This window comes from Coturnix japonica, chromosome 9 (genome assembly GCF_001577835.2).
Source record: "Coturnix japonica isolate 7356 chromosome 9, Coturnix japonica 2.1, whole genome shotgun sequence".
In the NCBI taxonomy this organism is placed as follows: Eukaryota; Metazoa; Chordata; class Aves; order Galliformes; family Phasianidae; genus Coturnix; species Coturnix japonica.
Genome location: NC_029524.1, coordinates 18607881 through 18626054, shown reverse-complemented (window position 1 = coordinate 18626054; position 18174 = coordinate 18607881). Strand labels below are relative to the sequence as shown.

Below are 18174 nucleotides of genomic sequence, written 5' to 3'. Positions count from 1 at the left end.
AAAGATTTCAGCAGGGATCAGGAAGGAATTATCTTGTCTTATGAAGCATTTAAAAATGGCTAATTATGTTTGTTCATAAAATTCCATCCTGAAACAACTGAAATCAGAATAAAAGCTTTTAATTTTTTAACGGTGAATACTTAATTTGGCTGAGGTGTTAATTTACAGCAGAAAGTCTTGTGAACATTTTATTATTCACTAAAAACAGAAGATGGGACATTCTGGAAATACAAAACCTGTAACACATAAGCCTTAATCTTCAACTCTACTTTTCTTGCAAAGTTTGGAAACTTACTCCTAAAAGGCAATTTCTAGTGGATGCATATTAGTATGCCATGTGTTTTACAAATGAACACTACCTGAAAACTGCAATGTATGTTGTAACAACCAGAAAGATCAACCTGATGGAATGGCAATACAGGAGATGTAACAACAAATAGACTAGCATGATAGAAAGATGTTACAAAGGAAAGGTGCTTACCTGTCTCTGAAGAGCTCAGCTAGCACATAAAACTCCACTAGGAAAGACTGACCAACCAGAAATCCTTCCCCAGTGCCATCCAGCCCTTCAATAGGATTTGAGAGAGTTGCAACCAGGCTGCACCCCTTCCAGTCACACAGCTGAATTGCCTTCACCTGTGTACCCAGGGCTGATCCAGGGTCCTTTCCACAGGTGCTCAATCAGCAGTTCAGGCCATGACTCAACAGACCACATACATATAATTTCACAGGAAGTCTTCTCAGTTCACCACATAGAGTCAAGGTATTTAAATATTAGCTATGTTCACATACCAGTTCCAAATACCTCTTGTAGACCACTAAAACACAGTCTTGAAATAATCTCAAGTTTTACATTTTGCTAGAGATTAAAAAAAGTAATAAAAGAAGCTTTTTCACCTTCCTACAGTAGTGGGCAGCCAGCAATAGAAAACCCACCCAGAACCTCAGATAGTTGAGGGGAAATAAAAACAAAGCTTTGAGGAATAGTTGTAATTCTGCCAGGAGCTTTTTTCTAATGCATTCTTGCTCCCAGTCTGCCCAGAGTAAATCAACTGGCATGTGGTGTGTACTACAGAAGGCTTGGCCATAGTAAACTTATACAGCTGCACATATCTGTTACACAGGTGCTTGGTTTTAGACTTGTTGGCTGCCCAAGAGCAGTCAGAATTTTTGGCAAATGCCCATGGTTCCACTGACTGGAAAGATAGTGAGAAAGTAGTCAGCTGGCAGTAGCACTTTCCAGATCAGCCCCCAGGCCAGAGCCAAAGCTGCAGTCTCATTCCTCACCCCATATTCTGAATCACTGTCAAATTCCTATACCCATTTTGCACTTCAGGGGGAGGCTTTTTTTGGCTGGAGTTATCAGAACAGATATATTGCAATATGTAGTACCACTGGGAATTGCACTGCAAAACCCTTTCATTATTGATCATTTTGGGGCAAAAAACACTTGTGTTTTTTTCCACTGTGTGGGAATGGAAGGGCAGCAGCCCTTTGTGAACAGGCTGGCTCTTAGCAGTGGCTGTTCTTTGCTAGCCAGACACGCTGCAGGTGTAGCTGAAGCACGGTGATGTTTATTATGTCCCTCTAAATAGCTGCCGCTGATGTTGCAGAACTGGTGCTGAGCCAGTAGAAACACATGAACCATAATTGCGTCTGAGAAGACAGCATTATGATGTTGACAGAGACAAATATATTTATCTGCAAGGTTAGTGTTCCTTTCAGACTAATCTATGTGGTATCTGACAACGAGCTGTATTTCTTGCTGACGATCCATTGTGATAAGAACACTGGAGATGCCAGAGTTCATCTTAAGCTTGTGTATCATGAAATATATATACATTTTTTTCTGACAGTTCCATCAGTTTTCCATAATCTAAGATAATTTTCTCCCCAACACCCTCCTTGAAATAAAAAAATGGACTTAAATTCCTCATGTTGCAAAGATATTTCTGAGCTGATTGAGATTTCCCTCTGTTCCTTGCTATTAGCAGACACATCTGAGTTGTCTATTCGCACAAACCTAAATTCTTTGCAAGTATCCATGTATTTACAGAGCAGTAAACTCTATAAATACCTTGATCAAAGTGGGCCCAAAATCCAGGCTTCCACTTAAATGGAAATTTGGCCTTATCAGTATAACAGACCTAAAGGAATGCCCAAGTCTTAGGACAGTGAGACCTGAATGTCCATCCACAAATCCAATTTATACGCGTAAAAGCTGTTTTAGGAAGCCTGGAAAACTTGTGAGGGGCTTACTTCTGCTAGAGAAAGCCATGCGTGTCTAAGGACCACTGTCTGAAACCAGAAAGCTTTAATGTTGCCTGGATACGCTCTGCAGAGCCCCTGCCAGGTACCCTGAGAACCCCAAATCCTTTAGGATTTGATATTCCAAGGGGGAGCTCCCATGGGATTTCACACAGATAATATTTAACTGTACTGAAAGCTTATAAAACCAAAACTCCTTCAGACAAAACATATAAAATACAAAAGAAAGGGGTTTTAATTAAGGAGATTTTTGCTGGGGAAATGTTTTCAGTTCAAACCCCTTATGACTACTTGCAAAATAGGTGTGAAATGTCTATAATTTAATCAGCATGCAGTTCGCTTATAAATTCATTGACAACAGATTTAATGCCAACATTTTTTGTTGGCACTGCTGTTCATTTTCTTATAATCTTTCAGCAACTTTGGGACTAAATTCAGAATCATTGCTTCAGATATCATGAACAGGAAGAAAGGAACAACACATTTTTTTCTGCTTTAACTTGGAAGCCTTGATTTCTTGTCTCTTTTAAGCCAAGGAAAAAACATAAATTAACACTGCATCTTCAGTGAGGTCAGGTTGAGACATCTAATATGTAATTTTCCAAAGCAATGGCAGAGTGTCTTCAATTTCCTCAAAATAAAGGTTAGTTTGGCCCTTAGTTTTCAGCCATCCACAATGTTTTCCAGAGGTCTTGTTCTTTTAGCTACTTTTGTACAAGTGCTTAAGGCTTTATTTGCTAAAGTGTGGGATATAAGCAAGGGGCTAAATGATACATTGTATTCACATGAATGACAAATGGAGATACTAATTATTTTTCAGTATACAAAAAATGAAAAGCTAGCGATACATTCACATAAAAAAACTCAGTAAAGCAACTCATAAAACAACTCTTCAGAGTGATTTAAGATTTATTTTACTGTTTTTCCTTCTTCCCTCCCTTTATTTAAGAACATGTCACAGACATGGTAGAAATACTCCAGAAAGAGCACTAGTCTTCAAGAAGACCTTATCCAGACTGTCTCACAGCACATACAAAGGACACCTTTGCAGCAAAATATTTTATAGACTGCCCTTCCCAAAGGTTATTTAAGCATTTTAATTAGATTTCTTTTTTCCACAAAGGAGTGATTAGACAGATAGCGAAATACAACAAAAAAGAGGATATCAAGAAAGACAAATGCTACTTCTAAATATACTTGGGTGCTAATTCAAGGCTCTTTGTGGCAGATCAGCATCCAGCATATCTGTGAAGCACATTGTGTGAGCAAGATTCAGTGATGACAGGAAGTTTACCCTTAATAGTGTTTCAGTGGTATGAAGAATATCCAGCAAACAGCCAACGTAGCACAAAATGATTTAGCTCTCCATGCTATTATTAATAGTAGTAACTATGCTAATGTAGTGGGCCAAGTATTTGTGGTACAAATGTGATGAGCTGTGTGAGGAGGTTTTAAAAAAAAACCCCAAGTACAAGCAAGTTTTAATCAGCCTGCTCAAAAATGACCAGCTTTTTGACTATTTAGGACAAAGTCTTTTGAAATTCTGTATTAAAGGTGGTTTTCCATAAAATAACCTAGAAATAACTGTGAAAAGGTAAGCCATCTTCAGTAACAGAGGATGGATTTTCTGCACTCTCATTTGTTCATGTAATAATGGGGATCCCATCTGGTCAGACTGAAAGCCCCAAAGAGACCACCCTCTGTTCCTTATCTAGATCTCTTCAGTATATTAAATTTGAAAAGGAATTTTGCAAGAGCTCATAATCACTAGAACAGAAAATAGATGCACTGAAAGGTTATTACTTTTACAGAAAGCTTCAGAATAATTTATTTATGAGATGGGCTGTTGCTTTTACATACTCTTTATGTTTGTCAAATTTTTGACATTTATTCCTCCCAGATGGGCCAGTAAAAGGCAGCTATTTAAGGTGTTATTGAGGCATACAACTTCCAACCTCATCCAGAAGCAGAAAAGGAGGAGGAAGAGCAATCCAAGGGGTATTTTTAGGACCATCTAATTGATTCATCTCAAGTGGGTAGAAAGCAGTTGTGGAGATGCCTACATGCGTGACAAATAGAGCTCATTTGACCATGCCAAAGATCTGGGTCTTTCCCACCATATCCCAGCGTTCTTCTGCAGCGAGGTCCTTCTCAGCCTTCCTTAGTAGGCCCTTAACGGCTGGTATCTAATGAGCTTGATAATACATAGATCAGTGTTCTACAGGTTTAAAAATGTATCCACTGCGTTCCAGTATACATGGGCCTCTCCTTCAACTGTAAGATAACTCAGCATACAGAATTTTCATAGCTGGAGCTCACCTTAATTGCACAGACGTGCACAGGCCAAAGTCATCTGGGCACCTGAACAGGGAAAGTTAGTGAGTTCATGAACCCAGAGCTTTCTTACTCCTCGAAAAAATGAGGCTAGCAGAAGCACAGGCCTCAGGTTTTCTGGCTTATTTCAACTTTGGGCTTGAACAGAGTGATTTAGGTTTTCCGTAGATAGCCTGAATACTTTCCAATCATGGCTTTGTTCTACAGATTTTGCCATAAAAAAAAGCCATGATTCAGGCTTTAATGTCTGTCTTTAAACTTTTTGGTCTAACAAGCAAATATTGTTTGGCGTGCCCAGCAAAGTTGTAATCTCTTTATATTTATGTCAATTAAATTATGTCTGAAGCAAAGCTTAAGTGCTGTGGCATTGCAGTTAAAGATCAAAAACAATTGTGTTTTGCATTGCAATGTTATAAAACATTGCTATTTCTGCTAAAGAAAATCCATTTTTTTCTATAACAGATTATATAGTATCTTTGAAGTGAGAATTTAAGCAGCTAGTGTTTATAATATGTACACCATTAATCTTCAGACTTTAATCTCTGTAGTCCTATTTAACACAGTGAAGCAATGAAGCTTCAAAGAGTACAGATCTTTTGTAATGTTTATTGAGATATGAGGTAAAATATAAATGAAAGATCTGGGAAATCAAAATTATATCCATAATACTTTTTTAATCTGCTTAACGTATTCAATGCTAGCCACGTCAGATAACTACCACAATACTTGCCTTGATGGTCAGTAATAAGAACATACTGGATTGGGTAAACATATTAATTAGAGCCTGCACATTTCTCCTTCTTGCTGGTGTAATCATTAAATTGATTTTTCCAGTCTGACATGTAATTGTTCCAGCGACGGAATCCTGCTTTCCACTCTCGTTCTGCTTCATCAATATTTCCTGTAAAACATGAAATGGGTTACATTAATCTAAATTTGAATCTCTTTATATGCTAATTGAAAAATAATTCTGATTATCAATGTCATTTGCTCTAAATACATTTTAGGATATTCTTTTGTATCTTTTTTCTCAAATTTGGACCAACTGGAAATTCAGTGACAGATCAGGAAGAACTGCAGATATCACTCAGGCACACTTCACGGGAATAAAGACGTCTATGTATGGGATTGCTGCTTTGCATAATATTCTGCCCATCAAACATGTCATTTTAGAGCCATCTTTTTGTGAAATCCTTGAAATATTAGTTCAATATATCCTACAGTGAAGCCTACATGCCCCAAAGAACATGATATGCAATCTGAGGTAAGTAACTTGTAAAGTTACAGTGAAATCACAGCTTTGTTGAAGGCCACAACTGTCCTGCTGTTAGTTTCAATGAATTACAATGGACGACCAGGATTTCACCCTGCTTCAAAATAAATCTGCATGTTTAATGCATAAGTGACATAAGTTTGGAAAATGATACTGTAAAATGTACATAATGACAATGTAAAATCAATTTCTTTTTTAATTCTAGCCTGTAAAGCATTTGCTGACTAATCCTGTATCCCAAGGTAATATTTATTGCCAAATCTGGTATAGGTATCAGAGCAGTGGTTGAGGATGAGAAGAGTAATAAAAATATATCATTTTACAAGGTTCCTGGAGTATCTTATGAACAGGGATCACTTCCTCCAGTCCCAAAAGATAATTAACCCTAGAGAGGGATGCAGTGACCTTGCAGGAACAACACCTACAAGTACAAAATGAAAGATAAAACATAAAGGGCTCATTGCATACTGTGGGTCAGCTGCAGAATTTTTCTTAAAGTTTAGAAACCATTGATGATCTATGAATGCCTTTATTCACTTTGCACCTAATTATCTCAGTGTCCCATATTGATGTAGCTTGCTTCCAAAAAATGCAGTAATTGTGTTCACTAGATAACAGCTCCATGAGTTCTTTATGCTCTTTTGACTTTATGTTCTTCTGCTGCAATAGAGCATAGGCCCTTTCCCTCCATAAAACCACTCTTTTCCCCCATTTTTTATGATCTGCCAGCGCTGCAAGTTTAACTGGTTATGTGAAAATGAAATACTTTTGTGTTTTACACATCAGTAGAGAAAACATTCTGGAAAGAGAGTTAACAGATTCAGAGATTTAGTTTGTAGAGGCATCCAGTAATTTGGTTGCTTATCTGCAGTTCAGCTCAACATTTCCAAACCTTTTCGGTCTGGAAATCCAGATGGCAATTTAATGAGACTTTGAAATGAGATTTACATTACTTTGTTCCAGTGAGACCAGAAATAAAACCAAGATACTTTTTCTTGGGAAGGTTCTGTACTTCTTGTCAAAAGTGATATTGTGAACAAATATAGGAAGAAATATTAAAAAGTTAACCAAATCGCTCTCAGTTCTAATAAGTAAATAAACTTGGTTACATCAGAGTTCAAAGAACAGTTGAGATGATTTTACTTTTTATTCTGCTGGCCATAGCTGTGATTAACCCTGGGAACACTTGTAAACACTGATAACAATAACAGCATGTTTTGATTACTAAGATGTGCTGATATAACTCTCAGAATTGGAGGGAGAAGACAAACAAAGTGTATGACTTTCCTGACCCTAGGAACTCATCTCTGCACATTTCCAATTTAAGGAATTATCCAGGATTTCAGAATCAGATTTTCCACATGCCAGATGAATTGGTCATTTGACATAAACCATCACTGGCATTATTAGGAGAAGCAAAACATAAATATCGTTTCTTGTCTTACTCTAGTTTTCAATTTTGTTTATCCAGGCAAAGATTCCATTTATGAATTCAAAAAACTGTTCTTTCTTTAATTATTCAGGTTTTGATGTGTTTGAAGTCTTAATGTGCAGAAAGTGTTTGTGCCCAAAGACATTGGAAAGTGGAATAGCTTTATAATACACACATATTCAATTAAAAGTCACTGGTTGAGAGTATAAATTATGAGACATTTCAGATGGAGAAAACAGACAATGAGAAATTCAGACTTGCCACCATTATGAATCTAAAAGACAAGAGGGTGAAAGGAAAACACTGAAGTAAGAACTTGGGTTCCTATTTGTTTGCTTTTTCAGCGATAAGATCCAGCCTGAAGTCACAAGTCAATGCATCCCATTATCACCAACATCATCAATCTCTTTGAAACAACCACCTATGACTTGGATGAGCTGACAGCCAGAAAGCAGGAAGGTAAAAAAAAAAAAAAAAAAAAAAAAAAAAAAGAGATGAGAGAATTCGACTTGACTGATAATTACAGCTCAGATTACTAGGTGCTACAATTCTCTGGTAATCAGCTGATAATACTGTTATTTTGCTATATGCCATCTTCCAGATAGACTCAGGCTATAGATACCAATTAGTCTAATGCAAAGCAAAGAGTTTACAAGGAGAAGGGGGGAGATTTCAGGAGGCAGTGAGTCATACCTTGATGCTCAGAAAGGTCCTACTTTAACAAAGGGGGAAAAAAAAATAAAAGGTTGTTTTGATTCTTCAACAGTGTCAGCACAGACAGCTGGCATTTCTTTCCACATAGGCATTCAGCCCTCAAATTCAATGGCATTATAGCAAAGTTAAATTTAGCCATTTATACCATCATTTGTTGCTCTGCTACATGTGCCAACAAAGTGCTAATCTTGAATTTATTTTTGTAGTATTAACATTAAGATTGAGACAAAGGCCATGTAGCTGTTTTGACACAGTATAATTAATAAGGGATGACAAGCTGGAATTATTTTTTTCTGTCCTCCTCAACAGCTCATAAATGCTGGTACCTGCAAAACTTCTTGGTTCATCAGTATCATAAACACTACAACTTTATGCTGCTGTTTCTCTCATGGTGATAGTTTCCAGAAAGAAGAATGTCTACTTCAGTATCTCTGTATTCAATACCTTTTAGTCGCATGTATTAATATCAGTGCTTTAAAAAAAATAAATGCAAAATTAAAAAGGATATTTGTTTTCGTATATATTTTTCAGGACTTCAGGTTATTATTATTACCATCTTCCAAATGGAAATAGCCCTATCTTGGGGGTGAAGTATTGTAAGAACTGTTCTCCCTCTTACCATCCAGGATGCAAAATGCTGGTAAGAATCAAGATTACAAAGGTCTACAGATGGCTGCCATAGGCACATTGAGTAGAATTTACTTTGTCAGCTGTAAGTGAGGTTAGTTTTGGCTAATCCACTTTTCTGCATGCCTAAGGAGTGCAGTACGTAGCTCTATGGAAATAGGCAACTAATTCTGATGGTGACTTTTTTACGTCATCACATTTTTAACAGTCTGAATACTCTAAGCATTGTTTTATGGAGTCCAGATGCTGTTGAGAGGTTCACTGCAAACACAGTGATTTTGGTTATTACTACTCAAGAGGTTGAACTTTCCTCTGCCTCTATAGTTAATATTTTTTCAGAGTTTACATATTTACTTTTTAATACAATATATTTATAGTGGCCACTTTGAGGTTTGATTTCCTTATAGGTGATGGATGATGCAATAATATCAAGTGAAACAGAAATGCATGCACTATATATACTGGACACTAAAATAGTAATGAAAAACAAATGGAAATCTTGGCTACCTGCAGCTTTCCATAATCTAGAGGAAACAGAGATGTAAATAGCTGGGGCTCAGGATGTGTTAAAGACTGCACTGAGGCGATAGAGTCTTAAAGAGATGCTTTTATAATTAACATACGATTGCTCTAAAAGCTTCTTAAGAGTCACTTACTGTTTATTGTCCCTCCAGTGTGTTTCTTTCAGCAGCCATCATCCGAAAATGTTCCGGTGGTTGTCCCGGCGCTCCTGCCCTCAAATGAAACACTAAATGCTGAATGTTCCTGCTTAATCTTTGGGTGACTGTGAAGAAAGGGAACTCTGGGTGCAGTCAGCCCATTGCAATAGAGCTACCCATGTATGTGTGTAGCAATTATGTCAAGTTGGAATCGTGAGCCCACATAACATGTCTAAGTCTGGTGTATCTGACACTCAAACTCATGTCTTCAGTTATAATTTTACATATCAAAATTGAAGTGGGAGACTTTAAGAAATCTTCCAAAAATCATACAAAATATTTCAGAGATAGAAAGGCCTGAATTTTCTGTAGGTGTTACGTTCATGAGTTTTATTTTATTCCTTCTTAATTTTCTTAACCCTAAAACAAGACATTTATCTATTTATACATATTATTGAAGACAACAGATCTTCTTGCCTGATCAAAATACATAACCACAAAGATACTGGGGACTAGAACTGCCTCAGTGAACCCGCCCAGTCTATCATGGAAACCTGCTTGCTCAGATGCTGGAAAACACTTGGACCCAGCAGTGGCATATAGAGAAGATGTCAACAGTGTAGCACAACTTACGCAGTGATCACGATGTGGTTCATCGACAAGCACATCCACATCAAACTGACCATTTGGCACAATTAGAAACTTTGTCTATCTGAACTAAGCTTGAACTACAAATTGCAACAATGACATAATGTTTCCTTATGCCTTGTTTTCTATCTTCTTACATCAAATTAAAGTAACCCTGCTTATCTGTTTCAGTAGAAGAAATGATGAAAGAGGCAACAGATGATGAAGAAATACTTATATGTATGGAACGTACTGTTCCAGGAGTTCTTTAGAGCATAAAAGGAGATTGGAAATGCAAAATACTATTTCAGTGAACTGTTACAACACAAAGTATTATTTCATGGTTGCAAGTAGAAACTCTCATTTCTAGATTAGGATCCAGGAAAAATGATTCTTTCTTTTTCCCTTCTATAAAGTATGACACCCATCACTGCAGCATTGGTAATTTTATCCAACATCTGAACATTCCATGGAAATAGAGTTATAAATGGAAACACAAAGGCTTAAATTGAATTATCACAATAATACCAACCAAACGAGGCTTGAATGAAACAATTTAGATCAAGGTATCTTAAAAAAAACATTTTTACCTGTCATTTCCAGTACTTTGGGGAAAAAAATATTCCAGAACCGACACTGCTGAGCACGTAGTTTTGTAAGCACCTCTGAATCATCAGTATTTAATGTTAAATATTTTTGTTCAGTACTGGTGAAGACTGGCCATCTCGTTCCATTGATCAGGGTCCCATTTGGATTTCTATGTGACAAAGAGAAACATTTCATTTTGAATGAGAATTCATTTCATCATATCACATATAGTTGTTTGTTTTCTTGTTTTTCACTCAACAGTTATTTCAACTTAACGTTAGTTTGGAATTAAAGGAGTACACCTTTTTAAGCAAGAGAAGAAAAAAAACAAAACTGATTGAAATATTTTTTGGAAGTAAAATTATACATAGGTTGCTCTTAAAGTAATGCCTCTTACTTATTTCTATGGAAACTGCAACAGACACAAAAAGCACAACAACACTATTTGATAGAGCAAATTCTCAGCTACAGAACGTTATTGTCCAACACAGTCACCACCCTCAGGAACGCACTTCTGCCAGTGATGAAGAGTCTGCAGCACATACACATAATAATCTGTACCAGCTGGTCACAACCTGTGACTACTGTTGCTATCATCACTGCTGAAATGTACTACCTACCACCTCACTGCGCTCACATCCACTGTTTGGTCTCCAGAAACATTCAGCAGACATAATGAATGTCAGTGGGTATCATTTTTTCCCCACACTTTCACCTCATATGCACTACTGTATTTGATACTGTTTTGCCAGATTGCCCCTTTGCTGCCATCTGTAGTAAGGCAACAAAATATAACAGGTCAGCCAGGCCAGTCAGGATGGGACTTTGAGCAACCTGGTCTAGAGGGAGGCATCCCTGCCTATAGCAAGGCATTGAAACGAGATGATCTTAAAGGTCTCCTCCAACCCAAACCATTCTATGACCCTGTGACTGGTGGAAAGGTTCAGTCTTTACTGCCATTCCACCAACTGACTGTCAGGGCCAATTTAACAAAATAGGAGACATTATTTTCATAGCAGCCTTTGTATATACACTTTACGATAAAAATACTTGATGAACTGCTATGCATAAGCTACATGTGTTTAATCTGGAACAGAAGCTGTAAATTACTACTGGTGCCTTAAAAGAACAAATAAGCTAGTTCAGAAAGTTCCATGATTCATGGTTTAGTTTCAACATTTCAGATCATTTCAGATAGATAAACCGATTGGACTAAATGGCTCCAAAAAAAATGCTTCAAAACTGTCTAAATTCTACAATGGATCTATAGTGTGAGAGAAAGGAATTAATTCCCATTAAGGAAAATAAAGATCCTCCTTGGACTATGCTGAGCTCCACTAAAGGAGTGCCAAAAAAAAGAACAATTTCAAATCTTCTGGAACCTGGGAAGAGCTACAGAGCATTTGGATCTTTACAACACAGACTCTGCACATTAAAGAATCACAGCTGCTAGTATTAAAATAGTTGTGATAAATATTTATAATACAATAGAATTCATAGGGCTCTAGTGACAAACATTAACATTCAAAAGGACAGACAGATCCAGCTTTCCCCTTCAAAAAGGGCAACATGTAGCATCTACTGGATGGATCTCTATGACTAGAGAAAAAAGGATTTGAGTGTTTAAAGAGAACAAAATTAGAGAAAAAATGAGACAGAATATGATATTTCAGGGGGAAAAAAAAGTGGATGATCTGTGACTGTTTAAAATACAAATCTGTATTAACTCTGAAGATGTTAGAAGACAAATTAAATATCTTATTTCTGTGCAAGTAGGAAGACTCATTTTCTTTGCTAGAAGATGACATCAAGGAATGGTTTTTAGGGCAGAACAATGGTAGCTGATGATCCTTGCCAGGATAAATTAAGGAGCACTAGAAGCTTAATTAATTTGCTTTTCTCCACTTTTCACCGAGACTTCCCAGAGGGCAGCAATCAGAGAGGAGTCCAGCATGCATGGAGCCTGCTAGAGTGCTGCTTGTCACAAGTAGGAACAAGGCAGTGGGTGTAGGTGGGAGTAATCTGAGCACAAGAAATAGTATTGACATCTCTTAGTCCATACAGAATGAGTAAAACATTTGCCCCTTTTCAGCTATCTGCTTTACTCCAGTCTATAGCACCAAGTATCTGCCACTTACAGAAACATGATGTTACAGTAAGAGATTAAGCATGCCATTTCCTGGTTGGCTCACTTCCTTACTGATATTTCTTTACCAATTTTGCTCTGATTAACTTATGGCACCCTTTTAACCGCACATTTATTTGTGACTCGCAAAAACGACAACTTAAGCAGAGCTGACTTGCACTTCATTTCAAGATCAGAACGCTAATGGTGCTGTCAGTATTCATTTAACAGCTTTTATGCTGTGAAATAAATCATGACACTCCATGTTATAATTTGCAGGTGTAGGGGGGATTATACAATGGCTACAGATGTATTTTACTAAAAATTATTGAAAGAACTGTCAGGAGAATGCAGCATTTTGAAATATGTGAGCATGCTGATCATGACATTCTCTCTAATTTCCAGAACTCTTACTGTTCAAAGACATATCCAGTAATTTCCATCTTAGCTTCCCTACTGAAAATTTCTGAAGTTAAAAAGCAGCTCCAAGTTACAGCAAAACAGAGAGATCACAAAAGTGTAATGTTTAACTGGTAAGAACAAGTTACGATTATGACCTTGCAGTCCTATTGCAATTACATTTCATTCCTTCTTGCTAATAACTTCACGATAAGAATTGCAGGGCACAGAAAAAGCTATAAAATACCACAGTGTCTGGACCAAACTCCAAGTTTAACAATATTAACATTAAAAAAAAATTAAAAGTTTCATGAAAATATTCTTACCAATAGAGGAATCTGATACACTTGCAACAATTGGACAGATCAATACAGTTGGAAAGGCACTATGACAAAGATGCAATAACAGATGGATCTGCACTATAAAAAGGTGTTATAAAGGAAGGGAAGAAAATTGCTTGCCCATATCAGAAGATGCCAGGTTCACAGGGAAGAGCTTCAGCAGGAATAGATCTCCAGAAAGAGATCTTTCTACGTTGGCAGTCAGCCTTTAAATGAGGTCTAAGCACCCTCTCCAGTCACACAGCTGAATTGCCTTCACCTGTGCTCCCAGGGCTGACCAGATCCTTTCCCCAGGTGCTCAATCAGCGGTTCAGTGACTTAACAGTTACCATACAATGCCATACAGCCCCACCTGTGTCCATCTGGGTTTGGCTGGATGATCTTTGCTGACATATTGGAACTTCCAGATACTAAAAACAATGCTCAGAATTTCTTTGGAAACCTGCATCCTGTGGACTTCAGCAGCTTCTCAGACCTCTTAACATTTTGATGCTCTTTCATTTTCTGATACCATTCATTCCTCTCTTCTTTAGTACATTTCACTTTTGGCTACCTCAGTGCTGTTAGTGTGGCCTGAAAGCATGCCCAGTAGGGCTTGGGCCACACTTCTATCATGTATCAACTTCATTAAACACTAAAAACATTCCTTAGATCTCTGACCTTATCCTTAAGCTCTAGCCAGGAAATATCTTCCCTTTGTTCACAGAAAATGTGAGGTTCTTCACAGAACATTTTTAGTCTATTTTCTATACAGTTTTTACCGTGTGCAGGAGATGTAGGGCAATGGAGAAGTGCAATTATTTGAATTGCTCCCAGAGAAGAAGTGCAAGAGAAGAAGAAAAGAACTTTGATGTAAACAGAATTTATTTCTGTATTTCTTCTATTTTTTTTTTGCATTTCATATGCCATGAGGTTACAGGCCAGCATCTTCTCTCTGATACTGACAGCACCTCACTTATAGTTTCTCATTTGTTTTATAAAGACAAGTGTTTAAGGTAGCCATACATTTTCTCAATAACGTGAAAAACAGTTTTCAGCAGTTCAACTGTACTGAAGCTGCTCTCATGCAGCTTCATATATATATATGAGTGGGAGCTCATATATATATATGCTCCCACTCAAGTTCATAAGCTGTATTGTAATCCTTGGATCCATGGAATTTGCTCTTTTTTCTTTCATTTACTTTTTGAGAGATCATACTCTCCTTTTTTGGGTATTGCACAGCCATAACTGTCAATAGAATTTTATCTTCAGGACTCATTCAAAGGAAACACTCCAGATTTGACAGCCGGACTGAAGAGGGCTTCAGAGGAGATCATTCACTGGAGGTGCCTGAGGCCAGATTGGATGGGCCCTGGGGACCACAGCAGGGGTTGGAGCTGAGTGGGCTTTAAGATCCCTTCCAGACAACCAAAGCCATTTTGTGATTCTATGATCATTTCTGTGTATTTAGTGTTCTTCTTCCGAAACTTCAGAAAAAAAAGAAGGTTAATTTGTTTCAGATGGAAAATGCAAGAACCTGAACACAGTTCTGTTTATCATAATCAAAACGCCAACATTACCATTCTCATTAATATGATCAATATAGCCTGGAAAACAACACTAGCTCACTGCGTATTTATTAATATTTATAGCATTAATTTGATGGTTTATCAAACAAATTCACAAAAAATTTAATTAATCATTGATTTTATTATTATTATTATTTTCTATTTCACATTATTTTTGTGAGTGAACTTTTAATAGTTTTCACTCTTCTGTGGTGTCTCCATTTAACAGAGAGCTTCTTTTGCACTGTAACATTATATTTTGTCATCCACAAAGAAAAATCTTTTGTGATAGATCTCTTGGAAAAAGGCTTAGACATAATTTACCTTTGTAAAGAGTGTTGCCAACACTGTACCACATGCTGGTTTAGATTGTCCCATGCATTCACTCTATTCCTATTTAGCTGCTCTGTTTATAACGGGATCTAGTTAGCACCTTGTGTGCTTCCCTAAAGAAAACAGCAACAACATTCATCTATTATTTCATCCATCTAACGCAGATTTATTATACAAACCCAGACTCACTAAGAGATTCATAGACTGAAAAACTCTGCCTCCAGTGCCTGGCAGCCCCTTGCTCCAGCCAGACCTGCCTGGAAGTCCACAAACACACATCGCTTCTGCCTGGCTGCAGCTGTTCATAGAGGTACTGCTCCCTGAGAAGAAGCACATACTAATTTCCCCTGAGCAGCATGTTATTGCTCTTAATTGTCTCTTCAGTAGCTGCTGGCTTTCCTCTGACCCTCTCTGAAAGCAGCTCAGCAAGCTCGCTGCCTGCAGTCTACCCTGCAGAGGATACCCCATTCCTTTCTGATTTGCAGAGCAGTGGGAAGGTGGCCCCTCTGTGCACAGCTTACCTCCCTGCTACTCTCATCAGTGCAGCACCAGTCAACAACACAATGCACAGCAAGGCAGTTTCTTTCTCGATGCCTTCTGCAGGTTATCACCACACTGGCATTCTGCTGGCATGTGTCTCGTTAGCTGAACGAGGTGCCTGCTGAGATTAATGAAAGGTTATGATAATACTGCTTCACCCTCTGCTTCCCCTGTGCAGTAAGAATTGAAATTAAATGGGGACCTGCTCCTGCTAGGTGCAACTTTATTGACTTCACCAGGGCTGTATCTCCGTTGATGCTCACTCTCAATTTTGCCCCCTTTTCTTTTAAACAGCTGGTTTACAGGGAGGAGAGAATGAATGTGAATCATTTTTATTAGCTTTCATGGCTCCTTGCAGCTATCAGGCAGTGCTGGCAATCAGCTGCTTTTCATGGGATGCCATTTTACTCTGTGTTACCATGGGCACAGGATGACAGGGAGGGGGAAGTGCATCCCAGCTACCTGGGAATGCAACAGCAGCAGTAACGCTGTCTCTTGCACATTTTCTGCAGCTGCATAACAGTCTTAAAGAATTATGGAAACAGTCATTTCAGAATCAAATAAGAACTACAATGTCATTGCAGAAGCTGCTGAAGCCTGCACAAGTACATCCCAGCAGCACAGCCAGGGCAGCAGCATAGATTCTAATGCAGTAGCTCAGTGCAGATGTGAAACTTAGCAATAATGAATGCAATTAATACTGTACTTTGAGTTTGCACTGGTAGAATTGCGTAACAAAAAGATTTTTTCTGTGTTATAAACTTTGGTTGTGTTTTCTTCTAATGTGTTTTCATGAGGGTAAAAGAGACTAAGAGTTACAGGGCAGACGAACTGATTAAGAGGATAAGAGAACACCTGGGCTACAGGGTCAACTGTTGATATCCATAAGAGGTGGGAAGCAGAGTCATACTGGATACCAAACTCACAAGGGATACCACAGACTAAACTGTAATGATGCCATGAATAAACATAGCTACTTACCTTAATAAAGCAGAATGTAGATAAATGAAAAATTATAGGATGATGAGGGCTAATTAATAATAGCATCACATGACAGGTCCCCACCAAAGTTCTAGCCTCCCAACCCTCAGAGGGATAGGGCATAGCAGTGCTTTACTCTTCCTGCAGTACAAAGCCTGACTCTCTCCTGCCCATGCCTCAGTCAGTAAGCAACCCCTCTGAGGGTATCATACGTTTTGAGGAAAGGCCATGAGATCTGTAGCCTAAAAATAGATGTTAGTTTTCTGATTTATTAATGGCTCTGTTTTGTAGGACATCTCCATTAATCATGATGGCACTAAATAAAACACCCAAACAAATATCTTTAAGTACTTCACTTAGCATTCAAGCCAAATGGATGAATCTTTTTATTTTTAATATTATTATTATTTTTTTACAGCCTGGCAGAGAACACGTTGTTGCTTTCCCTTCTCCATCTGGGCATGGAGCAGTGGTTTGCTGGTGGAAGATCACCCCACATACCAGGCTGCTTGTGCAGCCAGAGAGCCAGAAGCATTTGTGGCATTAGTCAGGCAAACATCTCCAGATATCTCACGTAATTTCCAAAGGCCGTGATGCATAATATTTATAGCTGTATTCATCTTCTTGTCACAAAGCAACCCCTGTCAGGCTAACAGCAGCTCTGGGTGGTGGTGCAGTCCGCACAGGGACAGTGTAGGCCTGTGTACAGCATTGTTCCCAATGTATGACTGGGAATTTAACAGATGTTAAAATCCTACCAAAAAGAAGATCAAGTGCTTGTCGAATCTTCCCCAACCCCCAGACAATTTGATCTTGTGCTGGTGTCTTCCTACCTTGCTATTAGTTTCAGATGAGTCACTCTCAACTAGAAACTGGAGCAGGCCATGGTATGGAAGACTCAAAATCCTCTTTACCTGAGGGCAGACCTCAAGCTCTTGTAACAAAGACAATGAACCTGTTCTGGAGCCTATCCTTAGAGAAGTCAGTATAGAAAAAATTCAACAAGCATCTGTAACACCTGTAAGAAAAATTCTTAGCTTTCAGAACATTTTCCCAAGTCAGCTTATCATTTACTGTATGCTAAAAGGATCTGAAGGACTCCCTGTGCAAAATCTCACTGTATTATGCCAAAATATTTCACATTAAAACATACTCTTTGAGACTTTCTGTTGTTAGAAACTGCAACAGCAAAGACAAGATGACAGAGACATTTTCCTGTGCATTACCTAAGGTTTTTGGATTGTCTTATTTAGAATAACAAGACAAGGGGAAGTGCCACTCCTATATAAGTGAGTTGGAAAGCTGACGTTCACAAATTAGCTTTGATGTCACTTAGTACTCTTTGTACATAACACCACATAACAAGTTACCTTGCTGTTTTTT

General features: G+C 38.0%; 1 protein-coding gene across 5 annotated transcripts in view; it reads right to left on the bottom strand.

Annotated features, from left to right (window-relative positions):
* Nucleotides 1–3159: 3159 nt before the first annotated feature.
* BCHE (butyrylcholinesterase) overlaps nucleotides 3160–18174 on the bottom strand; it is a 46589-nt gene continuing 31574 nt past the window's right edge. For all 5 annotated transcript variants that reach the window (XM_032446555.1, XM_015872027.2, XM_032446554.1 and 2 more), the window contains exons 3-4: nucleotides 10525–10691; nucleotides 3160–5503 (exon numbers count right to left, since the gene is read on the bottom strand). In XM_032446555.1, coding sequence (XP_032302446.1) covers nucleotides 5376–5503; nucleotides 10525–10691 — 295 coding nt within the window. In that variant the 3' untranslated portion in view covers nucleotides 3160–5375. The remainder of the gene's footprint in view (nucleotides 5504–10524; nucleotides 10692–18174) is intronic.